Raw genomic sequence first — 24,544 nt, 5'->3', positions numbered from 1 at the left:
AACACATGTGAAAACCTTTTACGATGAGTTCTTGTGTCATTTTCAACATTTCAGCGGAGCGAGTCCACTTTAAGTCCAAATTACACAGAACATAGCCACAGTCGCTGAAATATCAGGACTACAAATCTACAATCAAGTTCGCTTGCGTTGCTCGTAAGAGGAAAGCCAATGACGTACGTGCACTGGGTCACATGTTATTTCTAGCCAATCAGAGCTTAGCTCCTCGGGTGTTAGATTGATTCTGTCAGCGGCAGCTGTTGAGGGAAACGTTGTCGTTGTGGCAGCTATTGTTAGTGTTTTTACCTGTTTAAGGACGAACTTTTTATTTATTATTTTGTCTATGGCATTGTACAAACTTCGTTTGTCGGTAGTTTGTATTTAAAAGGGATGAAAAGAATCAAGAAGAAGAAACAAAACGGAGGAGTTCGGGTGAATGGATCTGTCACAAGAGGTAAATGTACCACAGGTAGCAAACATTAGTTTTTAAATAAAGATTCATCAGGCAGCCATTTAGACTACTCACAGAAGGCCGTTTCTTCTATTAAAATGCCCTGTACATTTAACTTAAATCGAGATATCGATTCTGTATGCACTGACGGAAACTTTACCAGTCTGTACTATGCGGCAAATTCTCCTTTAACCTAATGCTCTTACTGCAGGCAGGTGACTCAAACTACACACCAATCTCGGGTTGTTATTTCCCACATACATCCCGAAACACACTGTCGTTTTGTTTACATCGCTGTGAGAATGTAAACATTAGCTACATATCTGCAAATCCTGCTTGCGTGGCAGACTGTCAGTGGGTTTGGACGGTTTGGAAACTTGGACAGTTTGGCAAACTGACAGCTGGTTAGCTGGCTGTCAGCTGAAGAGACAGGAAAGGTTCTTTTATTTCTCTACTGAGCCAGAAGAGCACTGTTCTATCTGATTTAATCTCTTCACACTCTATTTTACCCCTTCGGTCATTCTGACACTATGACTCCAGTCTCAAAGCATAGCTAACACTGTAAACACTCACTGAGTCAGTGTAATGCCATTGTGTTTGTATGAAATGCATTAAATGGATTGGTCAAAAGAAATCTTTCAACAGGGTTTAATCACAGACTTCTTGAATCTTTTTTGTCTGTGCAAGTTCTGTTGACTGCAAACATTTTCTGGCAAAAGTCTTACTTTAAATGTCCAGTGTTTAAAGGCGCTTCGTAACAGTTAAAGTATGACAAAGCAATCTGTCCCAGCCCTAGAAACTATACTGCTATATATGTGTTGAATGTACTTATTGCTAAATTCTGTTTGTAACCCCAGTGGGATCTCTCCTCTCTCAATGTCCTTCTTCTCTCCTTCTTCTGTCTGTCCCTTACCTCCACATTTATCCCTCTTTCCCTGTCCTTTGTTCCCTCTTTAACCTCATGTCTTCTCTCTGTTTGCACTTTCTCTTTTGATTTCACTCTTCTTCTGTTTCTTTTCTCTCATCCTCCCACCTCTGTCCCTTCTTTACAGAGCCAAGCTGTGGGAGGAAACAGAAGCTGACTGAGATCCATCAGGCTTTGATCAGGTTAATATAACATTACCAGTTACAGTATGTCTTTATATGTAGGATATATTTTTATTCTGAGTTGTCTTATGTTAACTAACTAATGTTGATTCCACATAAACCAATTTATGCACTGCTGGCCTGTCTTGCTGATAATGGGACATTTTGATTTAAAGTGATAGTGGTGAAGCACAAAAAGCCATTTACTTTTTAAACACCAGAGCAGTGAGCGACACTTGAGATTAAGATTTGCCTTTAGATACAATGCCCTCATTTGTTACTCGTTTCCCCCAGAAACCATCCTTAAAATGACCATATTTTTTAGAATCATTAAAAGTTTTCAAATTTTCCATTGCACTAAATGCCTCCATTAGGACTAGATTGTCTTCCTCCAGTGGGACACTTTCTCCTTCAGATCGTCCAATGTGCTCTTCCAGAATTAGATGGTATGCATTTATCCACAGACCGTGACCTTTATTGCTCCACATTAAGATAATTTCACATATGGAGATTACTCGCATGTGCTCAGAGGAATAGTGTGATAAAGATCATGAGAACTTTAATGTGAAGAGGTAGATGAGGCTGAAAAAGAAATTACACAGAAAAGCTTCTGTACAAGCTGCCTAGTTGCACAAGTGCAAAAGCTGCCTGTCAGGTCAGTTTAGAGATTTAGACAGATACCACGCTGCCATCAGTGCAGGACAGATGTCAGGCAGATGTGGAGGGAGTAAAGTGTTTGACATATGGGTGTATTTTGACTGGCTTAAGAGTAAGACTGTTCATTAAACCATTTTAAGGACTGAGATTGTTATATAGCAAGATTAACTTTAAACTTGACTGTAGATAATCCACATTCAGATTCTGTCAAAGTTGTTTAAAGGATCAAATACCCTAAAAAAAATAGAATTTAATGTTGATGCTTTTCAAAAGCATAAAATCTACTCGTATCATGTGAAGTTAATTTCTGTAATCAAACAAAATAAAGGCATTGGCAGCTTTATTTTATTTTTTTATTTAAGAGGTTGGATTTCAGAACTGGTATATATTTTTTGGAGTGAACTTTGTATAATTGTTCCTTTTGAATGGTCAGTGATCCAGTGGACATTGAGACCCTGAGGAGAGCAGCAGCCAGTAGAGGAGGACTCCTCACTGATGACCTCAGGAGGAAAGTGTGGCCCAAACTGCTGAACATAAATGTGTATGATCTACCATATAAACCTGGTGAGTTTAACCAAATTACTCCGGTTAAAATTTGCTTTTCAGTAAATACTGCATAATGCAATGTGTTAGTAGTGGGAAAACTAATTATTGTCTTTTGTTGTAGGTCGGAATGTGAGGGAGAACCACAAAGACTACAACCAGGTAGTTCTGGATGTCAGGAGATCCATGAAGCGCTTCCCTAAAGGTGTGTGCCTGTGTGTGTCTGTGTGTGTGCGCATGTGTGTTTGTTATCTCTAAAGATAGCAGCATGGCTCAGTTATAAAACTGTATCCCTGTACAGACAGCAACATGGAGTTATCTGGCATAGTTAACTTATTAATGAACTGAGTTAAAGCTTCACCAGAGAATACTTTTATGTCGCAAAACATTTGTGATGTCAACCAAAATCACTGTGTGAGGATGCAACAGAGACAAGTATCTTGTGTCTTCGAACTGAGAGGCTTTTTTAACATTAAATCCCACTTAAATGTATAGTTGAACATCTGCACATTTGTCTAACAATAATGATAATCGAAAAATTAGTGGTAGACTAATTGAAAAAGTTGTAGACAATGAGGAAAAGGTAGACTTAGCAATAGATCTTTGCAGGACTCCCTAAAATGTCCATCAGATGACTGCAACTCATACAGAATGCTGCAGTTTGAGTCCTAACAAGGACCAAAAAAGTAGATCACATCACTCCAGTTCTTAGATCTCGACACTGGCTTCCTATCTGCCATAGAATAGATTTTAAAATCCTGCTGATGGTTTATAAAGCACTGAATGGTTTAGGCCCAAAATACATAGTTGAACTGCTGTCACTTTATGAACCATCTCGACCTCTGAGATCATCAGGTCCTGGCCTGCTTTCAGTCCCTAGAGTTAGAACTAAACATGGTGAAGCAGCGTTTACTCTTTATGCTCCACATAACTGGAACAAACTCCCTGAAAGCTGTAGGTCTGCTCCAACTCTTACTTCTTTTGAATCAAAACTCAAGACTTTTCTGTTTGCCACTGCTTTCCTATTATAGCTTATTTTAACTTGTTCAAAATGCAAATTGTGATTTTATTTTTTAGTGTATTTCTGATTTTCCTTTTCTTTTCTATGTTTTATTATATTTGGCAATTTAATTGTGCTCTTTTATGCTTGTCTGAATGTTTCCAATGTTTTTAACGTTTTAATGTAAAGCACATTCAGTTGCCCTCATGTATGAAATGTGGTATAGAAATAAAGCTGCCTTGCCTTGCCTAGAAGAATCTTTCTCTAAAAATGCCATGTGGTGTGTGGTTATAGGTGGTCATGTTGATTTTAGGCCTGAAAACAGCAAAAATGTCAACTATGATGCCTGTCGACTATGTTACAAAAAGTCCCACAATTATATATTGACCCTGTGGTAGACTAACTGAAAAAGTTGTTGACTTTGAGGAAAAGTTACTCATAGCAATAGATCCTTTGTGTTGTTGATCTCTGTTAAAAGGTGCAAGAAGTGTTAGGATAATGACTATCACAGACACTTTATTTATGTGCCGTATATCCATGTATCTCTTTTCAGGTTATACTTCTACAAACTTTCCTTCTAAGTTTTGTGCACATCTTGTGCCAAATACCAATGTTTACTCCTTAAATTGCTACAACAGAGCTGTTTTGGGTCCCTTTATGACATCCTGGATATGGTATTAACAGCCTCTAATGAACCAATAACACGTCTTCCTGGGCTCGCTGTTTGAATTTGATGAATGTATTGTTCCTTTGCTCTCTGTTAGGGATGCCGACTGCAGAGAGAGCAGTGCTTCAGGAGCAGCTCATTGACATCATACTGGAGGTTTTGAAACGTAACCCTCAGCTTCACTACTATCAAGGCTACCACGATGTGGCCGTCACTTTGCTGCTGCTGGTCGGGGAGCGGATGGCCCTCGCCATGCTGGACACGCTGTCCAACTATCACCTCAGGTTGGATATTGTTTTTCCTGCCAAACCAAACAATGTATCTTGGGACAAGTCATTTTTTCAGGTTTTTCAGGAGACACAAAAAACTGAACCGCACTACACTGAACCTTGACTTAGGCCATCATACTACAGGGGTAGAATCACACGATCTGTTCAACTGAGGATTTAGGTGATTTTACCAGAGGTGGCCAGCATCATGAGGAGATGTTTTAGGCAAAAAAAAACAAAAACTTTTGCCAAAAAATGACTTAGGCCATTATTTTAGGTAGGTGACGATATGTGTCTTTTAACCCTGTTAAACCTAAGCAGTTTCTGGGTGGTTTTTTTTAACTTCTGTAGCATTTTTACACACTGTAAGCTTGTTTTTTTGATGCAATATAAAGTCCTGCACCTTCATGGAAGCAGCAGCACAACCATGGCTAGAAGTAGAGAAAACTCAAAAACCTCCTCTGTGCTGTATGAAATAGTTAGAACACCATACATCACAATTTTTTTATTGTATAACACGTAAATATTTTCCACTACACTTCTTCTGAATTTCTTCTATTTTATTATATTCATGTTATTATATTGTCTGCTTCTGTTTTATTCTTTAAATTGTTTTTTAACACACCAGAGGAAGCAGCACTTCCAGTTTCGTCATATACACTGTCATACAATGACAATAAAGGCTTTGAGTGATTGACTGATAAAAATAAAAAAAATTCAATTTCTTTTATAATTCTTTTTTTTTTTTTTAAACAAAAAAACCCATATAATCAACATGTGCAAAATGTTACCCAAATACTCCAAGATGTTACCAATACTGAAAAAATGATGACTCTGCATACTACAGATATTGTACTATTGACTTTGGATTTTTTTTTTTTTTTTTTTTTAGATTTGTCTGTAAACACAGCCTGCAGTTCATCCCAGATCAACTGAAAAGTCCCTGAATTTTTGTCATGTGACTGTTGCTTGCACTTGAGTCTTTAATGGTATCTTGGTTCTGTGGATTATTTTGTTTTTGCACAATTTGGTTAGAGCAAATGATTTATTTTTTTGCCAAAATTTGGAGGGAACATAGTAAATAAGGATTTAAAAAAAAAAAAAAAAATCACAATTGTAAGCTCAGGTTTGATTCATTCCCCAACACAACGACATGCAACACATGATTAACTCGAGGAGTGTCGGAGAGTTGAAAATCTGACTGCTGTATCTGTTTATGCAGTTTCTGGTTCTGATAGATGGTGGGGTTGTTTTTGGGATTTTTAAAAACATAATATCCCGTTCAAACCTACTCTCATGTTTTGGGCTTAAGAGGGTTAGTTGATCTCATTTGAGTACGATATTTCTGTAACTTCTGTCTGTCTTCTCGGTCTGCAGGGATTTCATGGATCCCACCATGGACAGCACCAAACACATTCTGAACTATCTGATGCCTATATTGGAACAGGTCGATCTGGAACTGCATGACTTCATGATCAGGTACAAACTCGTAGATCCACGCAAAACCACACCTGCTGAAAGGCTGGTTGTGCCGTTACCAGAAGTAACAACCACTAGAGGGCACCGCAGTGTTGACTTTGACCTGTAAGCTTCACGTTTAAAGGAATAGCTGGGTGTTTTGTTATTGAATTAAAATATTAATGAAAATGCGTCAGTAGGAAATATCTCATGAGGGAATTCCAGTGACAGACGGTTCCAAAGTTTCTTTCTAGGCCAGTTAGTCTCATAAAGGTTTGCATTATACTTAAATATTTACATTCATTTGTGAGGTCTTGTAGTAAAATAAGCCAAAATAAAAGGACATATGAAGCAGCTACTGTAGGTTAACGCTGATGTGTGCAGTGAGGACGGCAGCTCTGTGTGTCTACAGTCCCTTCGCTGTCTTGTTGCCTGTTCATAATTGATACAGTGCTGGCAACTTCCATATTTGCAAACAACCTGTCTACCTACATAGATGCTCTTGTAAACCGAAAAAGCACATAAAACAAGACATTGCACTTGGAGAAAGCAGACAGCAGGATAAACAACGTTCCACTTCAAAGTTCAGTTTGCTCTTTCTAGTGCACCGTCTTCTTCCCCTTGCCTACCTTCTTATCTCTGCCTCTTTTATTCTCTACTCTTTGTCCTTCCCACCCTTCTTTTTTCTGTCTCTACCACTTCATTTTTATCTCTCTGTCCCTCCCATCGCACATGCTCTTTGCCCTTTGCCCCTTTGCTTTATCCCTCCCGCTGACTTCTTTTTATTTGTCACTCCCTTCTTCTCACACACATCCTTCATCCTCCATCAGTGTTCTTATCCAATATTCGTCAACAACCTCCTCTCAGAGTTTCTAATTTGCTTAAGTTAAAAATAACAACCTGTTCATGTCAGCACACGCGGCACACAAGACACATGATGTATGTGAGCTTGAAGGAAACATATTTTGATAAGATAAACTTTATTGATCCCTTATCGGGGAAATTTACAATGTGGCTGATTCTTGATATGTCAATGTGATTGTGAAAAAATGTCACTTGATAACAGATGGTCACATATAGACAGAGGTTATAACTCCTGTCTGTACAAAGCTTTTGAAGGGATCTTGTGATATTTGGCTTCACTTCTGGAGACCATACTTGGAGTTTTTCACATTTTTCCAACGGACTTACTGTATATGTTCACGGATTGATTGATTTGATCAATATTGATTATTAGTCATCAAGGAAACTGATATTTAGATACAATATATTTTTGTAATGAAAATGAAAAAAATTGTGTTGGAATGCCTTTATTTATTTATGTTTTTCATCTGATTAATCATAAGAGATCTTATCAACATTTCTCCTTCAGTGCTGATTGTACCTGTAACAGTTATTTGATCAGTTGTCCAGCTCTTTTGATATTTGATCCGTCTGAGTGATTTTTTTTTTAAAGCAAAAAAAAAGCCCAAATTCTCTGATTGCAGTGTTTGAAAACTGTGTTTTTTTTTTCTTTACTCATCTATGACAGTAAACTGAATTTCTTTGACATTCGTCATCTCGGGCTTTGGGGAGCCACATTTTTCACCATTTGCTGAGATTTTATAGCCCAAACATCCAATCAATTCATTGTGAAAATCATGAATTGATTAATTACCAATAAAAATAATAGTTAGTTGCAGCCCCAGTGTTGATAGGCAGGACCGTGGAGACTACAGAATGAATTTTCAACAGCATGGCAATCTAAAATGCTTCACTAAAGATTTAAAGTCACTGAGACAAAAAACAACAACACAGAGCAAATATGAAAATAGATGATTTGAGTAGGTTTTTGAAAAGAATAAAATAGAAGATTAAAATGGAAACATCAAAGTATGTCCATCATATGTGCTTTGTTTGTGTTTACCTCTCTTTGTGTATTTTCCTTTTGTTTTTAGAGCGGAGGTTGGAACCATATTTGCACTTTCCTGGCTCATCACATGGTACGGTCACGTCCTGTCAGAGTTCAAACACACCCTGAGACTTTACGACTTCTTCCTGGCCTCACATCCACTGATGCCCATCTACCTTGCCGCCACGGTAAGACGCCGTCGCCGCCAGGAGGAAACGAGCGAGAGCCAATGAGATTGTTTCGTCAGTAATCCAGGGCACATGAATAGTAGAGAGTACTGTGAAGTCAACAGACTAGTTAATTAGATCGCTGCTTTTGAACAGATGAGAAAGAGAAAGAGGGGCACAGAGAAAAGGATGGAAAGAGGGAGGGATTACAGAGAAAGAAAAGGACAAAGAAAAAGAATGACAAGGAGAGCTGACTGATGTGAGATCTTTACTTAGAAAGACACAGAAACAAAACATTTATTTCATTTGCTCCTCTCTGGAATAGCTTCATATGTTCTGGCTGCTTACATCAACTGCTGCATGCTTAGTACTGTACTGTGTGTGTTTGTGGAAAAACAATATTTTTGTGTGTGTACAGGCATCCTTTTGCTTTTTGATGTGTTTATTTGTGTATGAAGAGGCATTTTTTAATTGAAGAGTTTGTGCATGGTGATTAGTGGGTTCCACTGAGCAAATTTTCTGTGTGTGTGTGTGTGTGTGTGTGTGTGTGTGCGTGTGTGCGTGTGTGCGTGTGTGCGTGTGTGCGTGTGTGCGTGTGTGCGTGTGTGCGTGCGTGTGTGTGTGTGTGAAGGGGCTGGGCAGAGAGAGAGCTCTGTTTGAAGTGTGTGAAACAACAAAGCAGAATGTAGTTCATGTTTCCTCCAAGGCTGAGTAGAGCACAGCATGGGGCTTTAACTCTTCATCTGCCTATCTCACTGCTGTGCTCGTCGCACTGGAACCAGCTAACGCACAATATGTGGAATCTAATTCATGTGTCTGACCAGCCAGATCTACCTCAGGATTAAACATTTTAACCCCTCCTCCTCAGATTGTGTTGCACAGGGAGAAGGAGGTGAAGCAGACAGAGTGTGACATGGCCATGGTCCACCACCTCCTCTCCCGCATCCCCCAGGATCTCCCGTATGAAATTCTGATTGGCCAGGCCCAGGACCTGTTCGACCAGTACCCTCCATCATTACTGGCCAAGCGGGCAGCGCTGCAATCTCGCAAGAGGTGAGGGGATGACAGCTGAAATTAAAGTCGTTAATCTGGTAATACTACTTAACAAAAGCAGCAAAGGTTGTTACTCATTGAACATTTGGCTTCAGGCTACAGGCTCAAAAAATGATGTGTTTAAGTCTAAACCTAAGACAAAAATCTATTTGTTTTTATTACAACAACTTAATGAGGTGTCATGCTAATTCTTGTTCAGCCTAAGTCACATGAAGCTGCTTCAGCGAATTGGCAAAGCAAATCGCAGGGTCAGTATTGTTCACATTAGTTTGCAAAATGGAGCGGAACTGTAAAAAATACCTGTTGAACTTCCCAGAGCCCAACATGAAGTCTTCAGAATGCTTGTTTCATACAACCGACAGTCCAAAACCCAAAGATATTTAAGAGAAAACATACATTTAGGAAGCTAGATACAATGAATCTGTTTACTTTGTGTGAGATAGTTTGTCAAACTTGACAGTAAAAACGATTCCAATACAACATTTTACTGCATAAAGCTGTTGTGAGGTGACTGTAGGTGGTGTGATTTCTGTTATTCCATCAGTAACCAAGAGGTGATGCTCTATCAGCACATCCTGACTCCGTCATCCAGAGGCGCTGGTAACACACACAGGCCATTTAGAGTGTGTGTGACCATCTGTGTGACCATTTTTCCCCACTTTTATTACAGAGGAGGAAACATTAGAGACCACTCTCTCTTCCTCTGCATATCCATGGCCATCAATCAGTCTCTTTCTCCCTGTCAGTGTCCTTCAATGTAGCTTACAGTCATTGTTTAAGGCAAGAAGTGACACAAGGCCTTGACTGACACACTGAAAGATACTAGTGTCCCACAATACATTACCCCCTTCGCTTCCTATAGACAGGAGCTACTGAGTTAGCAGTTCTCTGAAATTGTCTCCAACTCTCTGCCTCACCTGTCTTTATCCATCACTTTATCCATCAGTCCATCTTTTCATGTCACTCCGGCTGTTCATGCTTCACCTTAGACCCGACTCTCTTCTCCATCGTGACTAACTCTCCCCCTCCATCCTTCCTCTTCCCCTGTTTCCTTTCCTTTAGCCTGTCCATCAGCACCTTCCAGGCGTTTCAGCTCTCCACCCTCCACCAGAGGCCCGACTCTGTTCTCCAACGCCTCACCAAGGCCCAGGGCTCCACCACCTCCAGACACGGTAAAAATAGTCACTGTAATCTCATTACTGACTCTGAAGGAGGATTCCACACATGCAGAGAGCGCAGACACACTTGTAGATGAGTCGAAGTAGAATTGAATATTTGTTGCGCACTCTTTGAAGTTGGTAAAAAAATGAATATCGACTGTGAAGTTGTAAGAAAGACATCTCTACCCCACCGAAATTGCTTGATGGAGCCTTAGTTCCTCGCGTTTTTGTGCTCTACATGGGAGCACGATCCTTCAAAACAAGGCAACAGTAAATATGACATCCCCCACAAACACTGCCCCCCCTTGGGCCAATCAATAACAAGTAAACAAATGTTGTAGCACCCCCATCAGACCAATCAAGTGCAAATTTAAATATGCCAGAACAGAACAAAGAGACGCATCGGTCCCATAGGTTTTGTGAAAATCTGATCAGCAGCATCTGACATATTGTCTGTGATGTACCGGCAATCAAAAATATGTTGCAGCATTCCCCTCAGGCCAAACAGTGTAATTTGAAAACGGATAATATGTGCACAATTCCCTGCAGTTTCATCAGAATTCAATTAGGAGCAAGATGAAGTGCATAATGGACTGGACCTACAGAACCTCGCGATTTCACTGTAGCAAACAATGAGCTGAAGTCAGAGATTTAAATCTGGCAAAACCATTTCTGATACTGTTTCTGACCAATATTTTCCAATAGTAGTAATTCAGTGTGTTTCACTTCATCCTTTAGCTTTTCTGACGGTTATTTTTTGGGACATTTTTATGTATTTATTTCACAGTCGCATTGGAAAGAGAGGAAATGTGGAGACAAAAATAGTATGACATGTAGTAATTGATCAATGAGTCTTTGCACGGGGCATTTACATCCATGTGGTATGTGCCGTCAGTCTTCGGGTCACCCCATGACCAGCAGTTTTACAAAGATTCTTAACACATGGTCTAATTTTTGGAATGTTTTCTCATTATTGGATGGTTTAAGATTTTGTTGAAATCTCTGGAAACAGCTGATAACAAAAGAACAACGAGCTGTTTTATCTGCAGTGTTTTGTGTCTTTTATTGGCAAAATCCACCTCTTCTATGCGTGATTCTTACTGCGTGCACTCAGAAAGGATTCATAGGAAATGCAGCTGTCATGTTTTATAATGTTTTAGAATCCTTAGAATTGTTTCCACAGACCTGGATGAAAACATTGAGTTGAAACTAACAGAAATTTAATATTTCAATTCTTTTTTCTCCTATGATTTAATTGCACCAACTGTTGAGTCGCTTGACTTCCGATATTTGACCAACTGCATTTCAATGAGCATCTATTGATATTAATGTCATGAATTTAGTTAAAAAATGTAAACACTATAGCACCTCTGTGGTCATATTTTGGTCTTTAGTCAAATGAGAAAGCAGGGCCAATCTCACTAATGTAAATGGAGATATAAAATGAAGAGAAAAAGCCCACTTAATTGATAATTAGAGTTTTTTTGTGTCTAAAATTACCTGATATTTACAGCCTTAATGACCACACCATCAGTGATTTTGGGTGTCTTCACATAAACCAAGACTGAGGACTTGCATTAAGGAATTACACACACTTGGCACACCTGCATGCTAAAACTAATGCAATCTTAATGCAGCCCCTGCAGTCAACCTTCATGGAGGTTACAGCATTCAGTTTTTACTGAAAGTGTTTGTAAATGTTTGATTTGTCTTCATGGTCACTTTAGAAGCTGCAGTTTGTTTGTGTGTACTGAAGGATGAGTGTAATATTTAGTATTACCGCACTGATGAAAAGAAACGGTGGAAAAATACAAAAAATGACTCCAAGTGGCTGCACGAACTATAGCTTTCACACCTCTCTGAAGCAGTTTAAAACAACTAAACATCATAGCCTTTGTAAAGATTTTATCATTATTGCGTTAATGTTGGGTAGATGGATGTACCAGTAACAAACTGGCAACTCAGTGTGACTTTTCTATAGTTACATGAAGTGATTGTACTGCTTTTTGATCAGGAAGCCACCTTGTTTTTTATACTTAATGGATTGTGATATGCATGTTGCCCCCTTCTGGTCTCTACTTCCACACTTTTGGCCTTCTTTGATCCCCTTTTTGCTTTCAATCCCACTCCATTGTGCAGCCTCAACCTGCTTTGGTTCAGATATGAGCATGTCGAACCCTCTTGACCCCTCCGTTGTCTGTGCCCCTCGCCGTCTGACCCCCTCATTCTTGTTCTGTGCTCGTAGCCTCTGGACAAACAGGCCTGGAAGCAGCTTTGCCTGGGGACCGAGGCCAGCTGTGGGGGAAGGGGAACAGGATGGTAAAGATGGCAGTGTGGGGGCTGTCCGCTACGCTCGGGGCGGCCGTGTTCGCCGTGGCTCAGACTGCCTTGGACTGGGGACCGGAGGTGTTACTCCAGCTGTTCTGACGAGGTGGCGGGAACATAGACTGGTCGACACACACACTGACGCATGGCGACGGCAGACGCACACACCAGCTCCCACGACAGATCGACAATGTACGAACACAGACTCTGAAAACGGGGGGAGAAAACAGGAGGAAGTTGTTACCTTGGTGCCAAACAGGTTGTTGCTGCTCAACCAACAATGAACGTATGTTATCAGCTAGTCAGCCTCAGGATTCGTGTGCATGTGTGTGAGCAGGTGTGTGTCTGTGGATGGATTACATGAACAGGCCTCCAAAGAACAGTCCAAATGGTAATTTCACAACATATCTTTTTGGAAAATCAATTAAATGACCACGAAAGGATGCCAAACAATCACAAAGACATGGAAAAAATGTGACAAAGAGACTCAAAACAACCACAAAATGACCCCAGAGACATGAGACGACTACAGACATAATTTATCAAAAAAGAAATGCAAAACAATCACGGTTTTGTCTCTTCCAGTGTGTCTTGCTGCTATGTAGGTGGGTTCTATGCATGCCTTCACCCAGGGGCCCATTATCTCAGAATCCATCGTTGCATGTGAGACACGACAACACATCACACTCTTTCAGGCCGCCACAACATTTTACATGTGTCTTTGTTTCTCGTCAGTTGGATTATTTTGCTGATAACTTGTTTTTTAGACAGTCACGCAAGTTTGTGCATTTCGGTCGGGAAAAAAATGTGTTTTCAGCGCACTTGTTGGATCAGCAGCCATATCTAAGAGCCAAAAGTGCCCGTAGCCAGCGCGATGACACATGAATACAAATTATTAACGAGCGGTGTTTCCTGCTGAAAGCTTCTGGTTATGAGCGAAGACGGAGAGCGGGAAAGAAAGAAAGAACGGAGTGATAGAGGGGGAGAATTTGCCTGTGAGCCTTGTATTAATTGCTTTACTCCAGGTGTTAGTGAGTTACATTTACAGTAGAGCCTGACACACAAACACTAAAACGAGCTGTTGCTGGCCCAAAACGCTGCACACAGTTAGAACGCTACACTCAGTGCAAGCAGTGGGGATTTTCCAGATGCATTTTGCAGAAGGTTTTTTTAGAATGTATTTTTCATATTTTCTGTAGTAGATTTCAAGCTGTTGGAGGCCAACGACTGCTGAATGAATATGGGGAAGACACCAGTACTTTTGCAGTCTTGAAATATTTAGCAGGTTTGCGCCAATATCCACCCTGAACAGCCGACAACAGAGCTACAGTACATGGACTCCCCAACATCATATTTCTCCTCCACATTTTGCAACTTAAAAATGGTTTTACAGCTTTATTTGGTGAATGTTTCTTTGAACTCTTGAGAAAGAAGAAATTGTGACGTGGTTTTTTTTTTTCCTATTAGTGGAGGAAACTGCTCTTCCCATTTGCCATCACACATGCTGTAGATGCTGTTGGACCAAACATAATCACAGAGTTTCATAACCTGAAAAGTGAATATCAATAATACAGTATTTCCACCTGAGGTACACACACACACACTTGTAAGGAGACGCCCTCTCCAAACAGCAATGCATGCTCCGTGCGTCGACTTATATTCTGAAATATTTATCAGCTCTTACTAGCATGTAGCTAAGCTGCTGCTCCTGTTAATACAACTTCGCTGGAGTCACAACACTCCCCCTCCTCCTCCTGTTCTCTGTCATCAGATATAAATGTGTCACATTTTCATGCAGCTCGTCGTGGACTCGGCCCTGTTGATTTCTGTTGCTCTGCGGCTTGTGAAATCAACCGTACGCCAGTCTTTTGTGCGCAAAGTGACAGTGATGAATGCATTTAAGACGCATTTCTCTTCTCAGGGTCTCAGGCATTCGTCAGTTAAATGCTAACATTTGATTGGTGATAATCAGTTAGTCATTTTGTTAGACAGGTGATCAATCAATAAATGGTCTGTAACCCACCGGCTGGCCTGCAAGCCAGTAAGGATTCAGAAATCTAGGCAAATCTGGGCTGGTAGTCTGAATACCATTGTAATTAAATGCATTAAGTGTGTGTCTGTGAGAGATGGAGAAAGTTAGCTCTTTATTTATTTAATGCTTTAATGCTCTCAGTGCCTCATTGTTAAGTGTCACCAGTCAAATTATTTATTTTAAGAGCAACAATCTGATTGGCTATTTATTGAAATCTTACATTGAATTGTATGAATGTGAATCTAATGTAAATGAAAAAGTGAAGTAAAAAATATTATAATGGTTTGTGATTAGCAGCAATCTGAGGGTTTGTATTTGTTAAGTTCACATTGTTTTTTTTGCATTGAAAATTCTGAATCAGACTGGAGGTGAAGGGAATAGTTTAACATTTCAGAAAAAATAAGATGCTACTCTCATGTCTGGTGCATAAATATGAAACTGTGGCCAGTAGCTGGTTGGCTTAGCTTAGCACAAAAACCAGAAACAGCAGGAAAGAGCAGACTTGGCTCTGTCTAAAGGTAACGAAACCTCTGAAGATCACAAATGAACATGTTAAATCTTATTTGGTAGTGTAAAAACAACAGGTAGCAGTTTAATTGAGCATCAGATATTGAACTACTTCTTCAAAAATGAGAATAATATCAATCTGCTTATCTATTCCATGAAATCTTTTAATATGAACCACCCCTTAGATCACAATAATGAACACATGACATTGCAACGTGTAACATGCACTGTTGTATGGCGCATCGTTGTCCCTCTGCAGTGAAGTTAGCTCTCTTACATTGGCTGTAAAGTATTTGTGTGCAATTGTGAATCTGTGATGCTTGGATACATACTTGATTGATAGAAAACAGTTATAATTAGAAGTCATTTTTCATGGTTTTTGCTCATTCACATTTGGCTGCCTGACTTTAATATACTTAGAAACATTCTTTGACCGCTGCCTTTGATGATCCTGTGTAGTTGTGTTCGTGCAACGCAGACAAAGACACACACATAGATTCCAGGAGCGAGTGTTGGTGGTGCCAGATCCTAATGAGGGTTTAATTCCTGCCCATGGCTCTTGGCGTGCTGAGACACTTTCTCCTTGTCTTTTTTTCTCCTCTACAATCACATTCAACTCCAACAACACCTACACCAGCACCTGCCCTGTTCTCCATCTGGCACGAGCCTTAAAAAGTGATTGAAGCTTATTACTTGGTTTGAGTGAAACCAATTGGGATGTTAAGGAAAGATGATGGATGCCGGAGATGTGTCGAGAGTTGTTTTGGGGCTTTAGGACCTTTCAAATTTATAAATGAAAGTAATTTGATCTTATTATTGTACGAGAAGTACACCGAGAAAATAGAAACCGCATGACTTGGCTTCACTGAAGTGCAATAATTTACCGTTATTGATCAGATTGCTTGAAGATAGTTAAAAATTTTCACAGGTCAATTACATTTTATACCCCATCTTCAATGCTTTTTAGTTACGGTTTCTCACAACTCACGTCTGTATTAAATATTTTAAAAATAAATAAATAATATAATAATAAGAGAAATGTTTAAAACAGGATTTTGAATTCACAGTGGTTTGATAAAGAGTCTAAAAATGAGCTTCCATTGAACTTGTGACAGAAAATTTCCTAAAAGACTTGAGCACGTTCAAATGCATTTGCAGGTAAGTTAAGGCTTTAGTTGTACAGTAGCACATATGGTTCATGGGTATTTTATTGCATGCTTCTCATGATGGTTTTTAAATATCTGGTGCAAACTGTGTCTTTGAACATATCAGTTTCTTTGCACCTTGTACTTCTTGTACTGATCCGTGTTTCACATATGAATGGAGATGTTTTCGTTTATGAAAGTGAATAAATGACAAAGGAAGAACTTCTGGCGGCTGCATAAAAGTTTATTCCTGACCTTGGAAATAGTAGTTTGCCTTCTCAGAAGCTGCGTGCCACATGCTTTTCAGGATTGTGACAGTTTTGAATTTGGTACACATATTAACCTAATACTGCTTGGATTATCCTGATTATGTTAGTTTAAAGGATTTATATGGGGTATTATTGTTGCAATGCATATGTGGGCAGAGTTATGAAACCATATTTCAGTCTCTCATACTTTTAGAAATCAGTCCGCCAATGTGTATTCAGATTTGCCAAGTGTACTGAGAATTGTACACAAATTTGAAAGTGCAAATACATTTTTTATACATGTGAAAGAGTGTGTGTGTGTGCTGATCAGCTTGTAGTCTCAGGGTTTTTTTTGCCCAGAGCTCACACTGCCATGCTGTGTACTGCTCACCTCACAATATGCTGCTTTTATATTAACTGCAATGTTAAATTGCTCAACTACACAGTAGTCACGTTTAATTGTCGTAAATAGTGAGCTTGAAGCCTCAACTCAGGGTGAAGAAACAGGGGTTAGGGGGTGGATTTTTTCGCAGTGGTATTGTCAGTTTCTGAGGAGCTAGTTTCAACCAGCTGTTTGCAAAACCAACTTGTTGTATTTTCATGGCCAAAGTTAATCCTGGAAATTTACTGAGTACATTGGGTTATATGAGTTAACAGTCACACAGCTATACAGTAGTAGTTAATCATAACATTTTTATAATTTTATAACAGATGTCTTCTAGTATAAGAAACACCAAACAGATATGTTGACAACTAAAGAAAAAATACAGAAGCTAAGTGAGTGTTATCATGAATTCAAACTGACCAAGGATTACCAAATAATAAAATTTTAGGTCACTTTGTAAGGAGTCACAGGTTCTAACCCTAAAAGCAGATCTTCTAAACTTGGCAATGATAAGATGGAGGTGCAGTGAAGTTGGAGTTGTGTATATATGTATTATGCACACACATACAGATTGAGATACTGTCCACAGTATTATTAATTTTTTCTTTGCAGGCAGGGACTAACACAAACACTTTAAAGTAGCACTAACACTTTAAAGATTAGTACACAACTACACATTTACACACTGTTTACAGTGGTTATTGACCGGAAATTTAATGACAGCTGTGTTGATTTGGTCATATCAGTCATTTTTTTGAAGCAAAAATAGCAAGCGTACCCTCTGTGCAGCCCCCAAATGCAACAATTTTTGGCACATTCATCACCAAATATGTCAAAATTGATATATACAGAAATTATTAATCAAGATAATTGCAAATCGATAAGTTTCAAGACTCAGGTGCGGGTTTAAAGAAAACAAACAATAATCTTCTTGTCTTCCTTTTGCGCTCCTTTTCTCCTTTTGCACTGTACAGCTGTTGTCTCTTCACAGCTACTGTTGAACTGACCTCCTTGGAGAAATGAGGTCAGAAATGTGTCTTTTTCACGGGTGTGTGTGTGGAGAGGACAAGACAAGGCATCTGTCTGTCTGACCCCAAGGGAGGCGACTAGAGATTCAGAGCGAGGAGGGAGTGTGGAGGGGCAAATCAGAGATATGAGGCGAGGGCAGGAAGGCAAGGGTTAAAGAGGAGCGAGGGATGAGATGAAGGATGAGTAAAGATTCATAGTGTAGAAGAAGACATCTGGTGGACGCGTCTGAGGTAACGGAGAGGTAGCCGAGGTCCTCGAGAACTCACATTTTAGTGCGGTCTCTGGAGGATTTCTAATGAGCTGAAATGGAGGTGAGTGTGGGTCTAATCAGGGTTCAGAGCAGATGTGGAGAAGGATGGTTTGAATTAATGCACCAAGCAGTCTGGAGGTGTTACGACCCTAATTTCACCACTAAATGATGACCAAGATCTCTCACTACACACACAGTTTCCTCTGAAGCTCCATGTCTGCTTCTTGTAGGCGCTCACATCTGATCCTCACTTGGTGAAAGAAACCTTTGATTCTTCAGCCTACAGAAAAGCAGCAACAGTAAAATAAATGTATGAGCTTTATGTGTGTAGCTCAGCATGAATCACACAATTGAAAAACGCAGATGAACTGGGGGGAGGTTTGCAAGGAAAGTAGGTGGAAGCCGACTGTATCCATGTGTCAGTGTGTGCAAGCAGAATAAAATGCTGCGTGTCTCTCTGTGTGTGTGTGTGTGTGTGTGTGTGTGTGTGTGTGTGTGTGTGCGTGCGTGCGTGCGTGCGTGTGCGTGTGCGTGTTAAACATTGGGCACGCTGGGGACAACAGCTGCTCCAGGGGTCTGTCTGATGTTTTTTTTTTTGCTTTTTCCCTTGTGACGCACATGCTTGCACTCACACAGCCTCAATGCCGCCGATAACAGCAGCAGCACCCCCACCTTCACTGAGCCATGACAAAATGACTTTTATTTTAATTCATTCGCTGGATTCCGTTTTGCAAACAAAATAAGATCGCCGTTGCCATTTTTACCGGTATTTGTGTGTATTTCTTCTTTTTTTAATCGACTGAGTTGATCTTGTCCCTGTGGTTTGTAACCCTGGAACACAGCCAAGTCTTTAATTAATAGGCTACATGCTAAGTGTCAAATATGCATGAAAATCAATGGTAATTATCTTGAGTAAAGAGACACGTGATGATCATAGTATGTACTAAATTGCAACCCTGATAAAACAAAACATTACTATCCCTTGTCTTCCTCTGATGCATATCTGTGATAAAATATTTCACCGCAGTTTTCGGGTCATAGTGAAGTTATGATTATTAGCAGTTTATGGCTAGTGGTAACATCAACAGCAATCAGTGTAATAAAACCCAAAGGCTCAATATGTAATTGAGGGACTTTTGAAGTCCATGGGATATATATACATACACTTTTATTAGAAGTAAAAAAAAAAAACGATGTTTTTATGTTCATTAAGATCATGTCTTTACAAATTACATAATTATTTATTATGAGAACAATCACTTATTAATAAAAAATGAATGGATATCACTAAAATGTCAACTAAAAAATGTCCAAATTTAATAACAACCACCTTCTAATGAGCTAAAAAATAATAATGAGCTTATTCAAGAAATGTTTTAATTGTGTTCTTTTTATTAAGTTGAGATACTCAGGAGAGATGTTTCTTTTTGGGCAATATATCACATTTTGTAGAGAAAATATCAAATTGTATCTTTGTTCGAGAAATCACTTTACCCATTACAAAAACACCTCTCAAGGAAGTGTGTTAATTCCAGATCACATGACCTGCTCCACATGATGTCATTTCCTCCTGAAGAAAAGACTGGCCAGACTCCAAGGCTTTCTGAGTTATTTATTATAAAGTAGTGTGTGAGTCAAGTGTTGATTTATGGCATGTCAACAGGTTTACTACAATATCTTTATGAATAATTTTCAATTTCAATTTTACTCAATTGTATATATAATATTTAGAAGAATCTTTCTGTAAAAATGCCATGTGGTGTTTGGTTATAGGCGGCCATGTTGATTTTAGGCCTGAAAACAGCAAAAATGTCAACTATGATACCTGTCAACTATGTTACAAAAAGTCCCACATTTATATATTGACCCAAAAGTTTGTTTGCCTGTTAAGCACGTGGGAATATTTTCCAGCAGCCCGTGTATTCTTGAGTGCAGCAGAAGGTTCACTTAATAGCTTTTCAAGAGAGTACAGCTACAGACTAAAAAAGAAATGGCAGCAGACAACAACCACCTGTGAACACCAGACCAAACCAATGCCAACAGCAGCAGACAGACAGCCAGAGAGGGATCAAGGAAGTCATGCATATGCAGCACTGAATAACATCCTAGAAAGACTTCATGCTGCTGGTTGTGCCTGGTTTTAGTGCACTATTGGTAGACAGCTGCTGTCAGACCAGATATTGCTAATAAGTAAGGTGTGAGTTGAGAATCATATGACACATTAAATGTAGGGCAAACAATGTTATTATCAAAACTAAAATCTATCCACTTGCAGTCATGAATAGTGAAAAAAATCTTGTTCTCCTTGTGCTACAGGCTGTTTACATTTTCACCCCGTGTGCTGTATTTACAGCAAACTGTTGCAGAAGCGTGTTTCATAAAGTGACAATGATTTTTACAGGATGCGAAACAATACATTTTTGGCTACAGTGCAAAAAGCTGTAAATACAGAGCTGACATGCCGTCTCCTTTAAAGTTTACGTGGTAAATATGCTATCAAATGTGCCTGTTTACACATCAGTCGTATTTTGTTCACCTGGCAGATGCCAACCTAACGTTTGCTCTCTTCTTAACTGGTCTTTAGTCTTCAGCAACCCCTTTGAGAAACATTTCTCCAAACAGTCACAAAGTTTGTCCTTCTGCAGTTTGGTGCTAAGTAGGGTACAGTGTGTTTTAGGTCTTCTTGAGAACAGCTGCTTAGTATGTGTGAAAAAATCTTCCAGTGTGAGCTGTGACAGAGAACGAAAATAGTAAAATTTGAGGCCATCGAACCAAAACAATGAGCTAAAAGACGCTAAAATTGTAGAACTGAGAGGAGCTGCAGTGTCAGGTAACAAATATCTGTTGTTTACTTCCCATGAGCTGCCTATTTTACATTACAAGCAGGCATTTGAACCATTGTTAATCTGAAAATATTGATTAGAGAAGCTTCAACAAATTAAAAACCTTATGACTGTTGCTTTTTATCATGTATAAATGCTCCTTTTTGGCCGTGAGACAACGGGGGCTTTCATTTCTTCAATCAGCAAATCAAAGCATGGCCCTACACTGATACACTTTGACCGCATCACATTTAATTTACAGTGAAGCTGCATCAATCACAAAGGCTTATGAGGGTGAATTTCTCCACACGGAGGCACAGTTGGACTCACACATACAAACTCTCTTTGTCTGCGGCTCTTTTCCCTGCACTCTCCTCCCCGCCTTCTCCCGCTCAGCCCTTCACTCCGTCATGGATCAGAGAACATGTCCCAAAGTGCTTTACAGGCAACACACGTGCAGCATGTCCCTGCATGCTGATGTGACTTTACAGCTCCAACCTTGTACAGTAGATGTGTGTGTGTGTGTGAGCATCCAGCAGTGACTACACAGACGGTGTGAAACTCCACCGGTAGAAGATGTGTGGCCCTGCATGCTCTGAAATTGTGTGTGCAGCAGGACAGACACTCGTGTTACCTTGAAACAACCATGAGAGTGAGCGAATGGATACCTCATCGTGTCAGCTTTATATTTAGAGCCTGAATGGTGGGTAAAAAGAAAAGGATGTTGAAAGAATGAAATAGTAGATGAATCCTTTGACTTTACATGGCCAAATGGCAGACAATGATCATAAAAATAAAAGTATTATTATTATTTTTGTGGATTATTACATCTGGTTTCTTCTTGTTGTAGTTTTGTTTTTTATTCCACTTGGTGACGGTAACATTTTACTCACCAAAGTGACTGCTGAGATCTGCAAACAGGTGTTTTGCCATCAAAGGACACCACTAGACTAAATGCCTGCAGCCATGACAGTATCTCTGTTAGGCTGTACGTAGACACACCAGTACTGCGAGTTAACTGCTATCATGCTCACAATGATAGTGTTACTGTGGTGATGTCTGGAGGATTGATAGTGTTTACCATGCTCTAGTGTGTTAGCATGTCAGTGTTTACTAAAACACAAAGAATAGCTGAGGCTGATGAGAATTTCATTTGTTTTGGTGGTATCTGGTAAGAACGTTTTGACCTGAGAATAGCACTGGATGATTGGTTAAGGTTCTTAAGACATGAGTGTCTGTTTCAGACTTCATGTCAATTCATCCAGTAATTGTCGAGCAAAAACTCATTAGGAAATTATCTACTGAGGTAACAAATCAACTGAGAAGTCAGGTCATTTTCTCATGAATTTGACTTCTCTTAGCAACTAGAGCAGTCGCCACCTGCTGGCCATTAGAAAGAATGCAGATTTAAGTCACTCCTGCGTTGGTTTCACTTTCCACACCTGCATTCTATGTCCATCTTTTGAATACAGTCTGTGGAATCACTGCAAAGTGAAACTTTATAACTTGAAGGTGTCATATTACTTTCACCCTCTCACACAGCCGAAAGTGTCATATTACTGTGCATCTCTGATGACCCTTGGGCCTCATTAACCTAAACCAGGTCCGGTCCATACAGCTCTATTAATACATAATACTCATTACTCTGTATGTGCACTTGGTGTGTGTCTGTCTGTTCATCTGTGTGGACACTTGGGACTGACCTCTGGTGCCTCTCACACATGACCTCTCGTCCTCTCTGTCCCGGCCTCCCATTGGTCCCAACCTCTGCTGACCTCACCTCTGTTTCCATGGACACCAGAGGAATGAGGAAGTGAGTCTTGTGGCTCTCTTAGTTTGGGTGTCTAGGTTTGTGGGCCGCTAGAAAGCTAGAAACAAGACAGTTTCACAAAGTCTCACAATGCGACTTTATTTTTATATATTAACAGAACAGGAAGTCTGATTTTCAAACAGGTGCACATGAAGGTGAAAACATGCAGATTTCTGGGCATTGTTACTCCACGTCTTTCACATTTGTCACTGAGCCGCTGGAATTTTTAACTCATTTATTGATAATAATAATAATACATTTTATTTGTAAGCGCCTTTCTTGACACCCAAGGTCACTTTACAAAAAACAAATACAGCAGAACAGATAAAAAACATACAAAAGGATAAAAAGCATACATAGAGATAAAAACCATACATAAGGAAAGAGGCAGAGCGAATAAATAATCTTGAACAGATGAGTTTTTAGTTTGGATGTACAGGCTCGATATAGAGGACATCCTGTCCATCCACCAGGTGGCGCTCTCACTGTGACTGTATATCAGCCTGTGGCTGTCATCAGGGCCGGACTCTGATCATACATGTAAAGTTTAAGGCAGATTGGAGCATGTACAGTCTAGTTATACAGCATTTCCTGTTTCATGGCATAACAATGCATTTCCAGGGGCCGCCATTTCCACACCCTCACTTTTGTTAAGCAGTTTGATAACTTTTGATCACCCATGCCTGGTGTACATGCTTTCTCATGCTAGCTCTGTCGGCGTTACCCTGTTTGAGTTTATAGCTTTTGAAAATGTGCAAAAATTGGTCGAAAATCGTCCAAAATATGACACATAATTCAAAATGGTTGACTTCCTGTTGGGAAGTGTAAGATTTGCCACATTGACAGGAAGTCCTGATATTGGCATTTTGCATGACTTATTCCTCCTGTCCTGCTATCTATGTGTTACCAAAATCCCATTTACCATGAGAAACAACACCAACATCCAGTCTAGCAACCAACCACACTAAAAGGCTTTGCAGAAGACTTGGATCGTGCAGTAAGGCAGCCCTGCTAGTTTTTTTAATGACAGTACCACCTCTCAAAACAATTCCATTTAACTGTTTTAAGGGGACACCATTGCTTCATCCTGAGCTCAGTACCAGCCAAGATGATTTTGATTGGTTAAAAGAAATACAAAAAAAGCCAGAGTTTTGTTTTTTTCTCATATCATACATCATTCTGTACATTACTGTCAGCATTAAAGAATGGTCTGGCTATGTGAGAATACAAAGCTATAAAAAAAAAAAGCTATACTTTGATTTTTAGCTCAATGTAAGCTGGTGTTTTGGAGATGCATGTTTTTCACAGGACAGCAGTCCTAACAGTCTTGAGTACTGATTGTGTGACCTTGTTCTGACAGCGTAAATCTTCACTTTCAGGCTGGAAAGTCACATTTTGGGTAATCTGAGGACACAGATGTATTTTTGCTACAGTGCTTTTCAAAAAGATGAGAATTTCAGCTGAGGTCACAGAGTTTGAAGTTTCTTTTGAACTCTGATTACTTTCCCAAAAGCTGGTGGTGGTTTTTAGCAAAAATGCATTTTAAGCTGCAAATTTATAGCACTGTTAATGGATTGACTCAGCAGAAGCAC

General features: G+C 39.6%; 1 protein-coding gene across 1 annotated transcript; it reads left to right on the top strand.

The window, feature by feature from the left end:
- The first annotated feature begins 235 nt into the window (after window positions 1–235).
- On the top strand, window positions 236–15,056 carry zgc:63863 (uncharacterized protein LOC393372 homolog). The gene is made up of 10 exons (XM_023268498.3): window positions 236–451; window positions 1,501–1,555; window positions 2,625–2,755; window positions 2,859–2,939; window positions 4,499–4,685; window positions 6,048–6,149; window positions 8,066–8,207; window positions 9,055–9,239; window positions 10,302–10,411; window positions 12,645–15,056. The coding sequence occupies exons 1-10, from the start codon at window positions 388–390 to the stop codon at window positions 12,824–12,826; spliced, it is 1,239 nt and encodes a 412-aa protein (XP_023124266.2). The 5' UTR covers window positions 236–387; the 3' UTR covers window positions 12,827–15,056.
- Window positions 15,057–24,544: the final 9,488 nt, after the last annotated feature.

Source organism: Amphiprion ocellaris, chromosome 15, assembly GCF_022539595.1.
Source record: "Amphiprion ocellaris isolate individual 3 ecotype Okinawa chromosome 15, ASM2253959v1, whole genome shotgun sequence".
NCBI lineage: Eukaryota > Metazoa > Chordata > Actinopteri > Pomacentridae > Amphiprion > Amphiprion ocellaris.
This window is presented reverse-complemented; position numbering and strand designations above follow the sequence as displayed.